This window comes from Sardina pilchardus, chromosome 5 (assembly GCF_963854185.1).
Source record: "Sardina pilchardus chromosome 5, fSarPil1.1, whole genome shotgun sequence".
Lineage (NCBI taxonomy): Eukaryota > Metazoa > Chordata > Actinopteri > Clupeiformes > Clupeidae > Sardina > Sardina pilchardus.
The window spans coordinates 1494053-1499052 of record NC_084998.1 but is presented as its reverse complement, the minus strand read 5'-3'; the positions used below and the strand labels follow the sequence as shown (position 1 = coordinate 1499052).

The 5000-nt window shown below is 44.6% G+C and overlaps 1 protein-coding gene across 2 annotated transcripts in view; it reads right to left on the bottom strand.

Annotated features, from left to right (window-relative positions):
• Nucleotides 1–727: 727 nt before the first annotated feature.
• Nucleotides 728–5000, bottom strand: part of ovca2 (OVCA2 serine hydrolase domain containing) — a 15931-nt gene continuing 11658 nt past the window's right edge. Inside the window, exons 2-5 of one of the 2 annotated variants that reach the window (XM_062535527.1) lie at nucleotides 2790–3017; nucleotides 1215–1702; nucleotides 1061–1118; nucleotides 731–1011 (exon numbers count right to left, since the gene is read on the bottom strand). In XM_062535527.1, the coding sequence (XP_062391511.1) occupies nucleotides 1083–1118; nucleotides 1215–1702; nucleotides 2790–2949 (684 nt within the window). In that variant the 5' untranslated portion in view covers nucleotides 2950–3017 and the 3' untranslated portion in view covers nucleotides 731–1011; nucleotides 1061–1082. Of the gene's footprint in view, nucleotides 1703–2789; nucleotides 3018–5000 lie in introns of both variants that reach the window. The other variant, XM_062535526.1, reaches the window with a different exon arrangement.

Genomic DNA, 5000 nt, shown 5'->3' with positions numbered 1-5000 from the left:
AGAGAGAGAGAGAGGAGGAGGAGAAGAATGGAGAGAATTAGTCTTGTGTTGGGAGGGAGGAAGAGATGGAAAGAATGTGTCATTTCAGAGTATGACTAAGAATGTGTGTGTGTGTGTGTGTGTGTGTGTGTGTGAAGAGAGAGAGCGAGAGGGAGGCAGAGGAGGTTAGAAAAGGGTGAATGTCCATTGCCTCATATATCAACAAGGCACAAGTAAACACACACAGACACACAGATCACCTGGGGAATGTCATAGTAGCTGATGGGTGATGATCTAATGAGCATGTTTTTAAAAAGCAAACACTTCACTAACAGAGCATGTCTACGAGAGGCAGGAGTGATGGGGCAGATGGGGAGATAGAGTCAGGGAGGGACAGAGAGAGAGAGAGAGTCAGGGAGGGAGGGAGAGAGAGAGAGAGAGAGAGATAGTCAGGGAGGGAGGGAGGGAGAGAGAGAGGGGGAGAGAGAGTCAGAATGAGAGAGAGAGAGAGTCAGAATGAGAGAGAGAGAGGAAAACAGGAATGACGGGAGAGTCGGAGAGAGAGGAAAAACATTCTCTACACATCTGGAAATAATTTTAAGTGTAATACTCTTCTACAAAAGTACACAGAGTTCTCCCTTTCTCTCTCAGATGGCCTGTGATGTAGCACACAAAACTCTCTCACACACACACACACACACACACACACACACACACACACAGAGTCACTCACGCCTCCATGAGGCCGGAACTGGTATTGCGTCCTCAAATGTGGAACGGAACTGTGCACTGAACATCAGGTCACAAGAGCCAATAAGGGGCTAATATATAATATAATATAAAATATGCATTTGCATCCAGCAGTCAAAACCACGAGCCAGTACAGAGACATTTTTATTTCAAGTCAAAAACCCCACAGTACAGCAGACCCTGAGAAAACCCCACAGTACAGCAGACCCTGAGAAAACCCCACAGTACAGCAGACCCTGAGAAAACCCCACAGTACAGCAGACCCTGAGAAAACCCCACAGTACAGCAGACCCTGAGAAAACACAGATGAAGACGAGGACTTCAGGTGTGTTTCTGGAACCTCTGGATGAAGTTCAGGTGTGTTTCTGAAACCTCTGGATGAAGTTCAGGTGTGTTTCTGAAACCTCTGGATGAAGTTCAGGTGTGTTTCTGAAACCTCTGGATGAAGTTCAGGTGTGTTTCTGGAACCTCTGGATGAAGCTCAGGTAATCGGGTTTGTGTGCAGAAGCCGCCGGTACAAAATGTCCTCCTGAGTGTGTGAGAGCGGCGGGCTCCGTGAAGACGGCGAGGAGATCGCGGCTCATGTGAATGGGGATGACGGCGTCCACCTCCCCGAACACGTGCAGCGTCGGCGTGGCGATGGGGGCGCTGTAGAAGCGTGCGTGCTGGACGCAGGCGCTGCGGAACCCCGAGATGAGGACGGCGAAGCGGAAGCGGAACTCGGGCTCCTGCCCGCCCTCCTGCAGCGCCAGCAGCATGGCCACCAGGGCGGCGCCCTGACTGAACCCCAGCAGCCCGTCGAAGGGGCCCTGCTCGCGCACCGCCGCCCGCACCACGTCCACGCTGGCCTCCAGCCCGTCGCTCGCCTCACACACCTGCCCCGCGTCGAAGCTGCGCTGCCCGCCGTCAGAGAACCACCAGCCACACGGGGCCTCAGCGCACACAGCAGAGCCCGGACCAGGGGCCTGACCACCTACAGGGGGGGGGGGGGAGAGAGAGAGAGGGAAGGGGAGAGGGAGGGGGAGAGAGAGAGAGAGGAGGTTGCATGAGGGGAGAAAGAGAAGCCAGGAGATGGAGTATAAATATGAGAGTAATGAGCGTAAAGAGCTCACACGGCATACAGTGCAGAACAACTGAACAACAGGTTCAGCTGGACACAGCACACACAGAGTAGAGTAGGAGAGATACATGCTCAGGGTATGTTATGGCTCATGAGATATACGTACAGGGTATGGTATGATATATCAGTGAGCTCATAGGTATTTTAACACATGCGAAAGTTGACTAAAAAGAGGAATATAAAATCATCTTTTGGAAAAGGATCTTAATGCCTTAAACAAAACAAAAAATATGAAGAAATATCCTTTAAGGACATCAACTTTCTTTATGAATGAATAATGTATTGCAAATAGATTTTTAAAAAAGTGTTTCCTTAAAATACAGGAGTCATGAGTAGGCTACTAGAACCCCAATGTACTTTAGTTCTACTCTAGTGTGTGATTCGGATAGGCTACTACATAACTCTGAAGGAGGGGTACTTGATACACACACGCATGCAACACTAGGCTAGCTCTAACTCAGTAGTCTACTGATGATCAGGACTCATGCTTGCATAATGCCCACAGAACGCAGAGCACTTTCACTTGATAGGATGTTTCAGAACCAAATCAAATGTCTCACCTTCCTTACAGTAGGTAGGTATAAAAGACAATAACTAGGCTACCATGTCAAAGTATTCATGGGTTTCATCGGGTCCCTTTACGCAAATGTATGAAATCAAAGACCTAGATTATGAATGCAGACTGCATGGTGTTTATTTTCTAGCATTTCTGTCAGAAGAAGTGTTGTAACCACAATCAATGTTTATCCACGACCACCAGGCTTGAATGACAGTTAGCACGGACTTATTAATATCAGCTGATATGTTAGCCTACGCAATAACGATAATAACCAAAGAAAGACATGTAGTGGAAACATAGTTGCAACTATGACACATCCAAAACAAATGCACACATCTCACGACGAGAGCATCATCAGAAGAGTACCAACACTGAACTTACTGTCCACCTGACTTGGGACTTCGAGAGGAGCCGTGATATACACGAGCTCTACCCGGTTCTTCAGCAGTTTCCTTAAAGCTCCCGTTTTCTCCCGGAAGCTGACCGCATTCTGACGGTAGCCATGAAGGCAAAGGATACGCAGTGCCGTGGTGGCAGACATGAGTCTGATCTAATAGTCTCCTACTAAAGAATACACAACTTGAAAGAAGTCACATCGCCACTTGGAAAGTTCCGTGGAGCCAGCGACAGTAAGCGACAGTACGCGACAATAGCGGGCAAGATGGCGGCGAAAAATGTCAAAATAAAGGTACACACGAACGATCAGATAAAGTAGGTCAATATTCGTTTTTGAGAGTATTTCAACGGTTTGCACGAAATGTATGCATGTTGCTGCAACGTAGCCTATTTAACCACGTGTAAATGTTGTAATTGTAGCAGAGATTTAACGCTAACGTGCTTGAAATTAAACGGAAGTGACCTCACGCAACACCTTTCTCAGTGCAAAGCCAGACGAACGTCTCCATCCCCTGATATAGGCAGAAAATGTCTAATAAGGGAATAAGTAGAACGGCTCTGATATAGGTTACTGACTGCTAACAGAGAGTGGAAAAAACAAACATATAAGAAAGGGATAATAATATTAAACGTTGATGTTAAGTAGGCTAAATGCTGTAGGCTATATGATTATCATGCAAGAAAATAATTGTGGAAGGATGACCTTTTCCATAAACATCACCTAAAATAACCCCATTATCAAAAAAACCTCAAACTTATCAGTTAAAATGTTTACAACCAATAATGTCAACTTGTACGTTGCACATAGGCATAAATATGACATAAATTACATGTATGAAATATGTTAATCGCCCCACCCCGACAGGTCATCACTCAAATCACATACAAGGCATGTCAGGAAACACCCTTTAAGGAAAAACGGATATCAAATTCACCTTTGTAAGTACCAGGCTATGTAACTCCGTACCAACTTAAATACTTTAAGCCTGTCACTGACACATAGGCCTACTGTTGAATTTCAAATTGTGCTGCTGTGAAAACAAGTTGTGCATATTTGAAAGGGGGGTAAAATTAAATCCTTATGACGGAATATAGGCCTACATTAGCCTAATATTTATACCAAGTTTGCATTTAGGTACAAGGCATGAAGTCTGTACTGAGTCATGTGCACATAGCCTACTGCTGAACTTCAAATTGTGTGGCTGTGAAAAAACTAAATTGTGCATATGTCAAAGGGGGGTGAAATGTAATCCTTATAATGTGTACTTTCAGGATATATATATAAATGTTTATACCAAATTCGCCTTTGTAGGTACCAGGCCATAGTGTACCGAGTCACTAAGCGTTACGTTGACACACTAATGAAATTCAAATTCTGTGGCTGTGAAAACAATAAGTTGTGCATATGTCAAAGGGGTGTGAAATGGAATCCTTAGAAGGTCTACTTTCAGAAAATATATAGATGTTTATACCGAATTCGCCTTTGTGGGTACCAGGCCATACCAAGGGTGTACCGAGTAACATAATAGGCCTGCCATTGACATACACTGTTGAACTTCAAATTGTGTGGCTGTGAAAACAATAAGTTGTGCATATATAAAAGGGGGGTGAAATGGAATCCTTAGAAGGTCTACTTTCAGAAAATATATAGATGTTTATACCGAATTCGCCTTTGTGGGTACCAGGCCATACCAAGGGTGTACCGAGTCACATAATAGGCCTGCCATTGACATACACTGTTGAACTTCAAATTGTGTGGCTGTGAAAACAATAAGTTGTGCATATATAAAAGGGGGGTGAAATGGAATCCTTAGAAGGTCTACTTTCAGAAAATATATAGATGTTCATACCGAATTCGCCTTTGTGGGTACCAGGCCATACTAAGCGTGTACCGAGTCACATACTAAGCGTTACTTTGACACACAGCTGTTGAACTTCAAATTGTGTGGCTGTGAAAACAATAAGTTGTGCATATATAAAAGGGGGGTGAAATGGAATCCTTAGAAGGTCTACTTTCAGAAAATATATAGATGTTTATACCGAATTCGCCTTTGTGGGTACCAGGCCATACCAAGGGTGTACCGAGTAACATAATAGGCCTGCCATTGACATACACTGTTGAACTTCAAATTGTGTGGCTGTGAAAACAATAAGTTGTGCATATATAAAAGGGGGGTGAAATGGAATCCTTAGAAG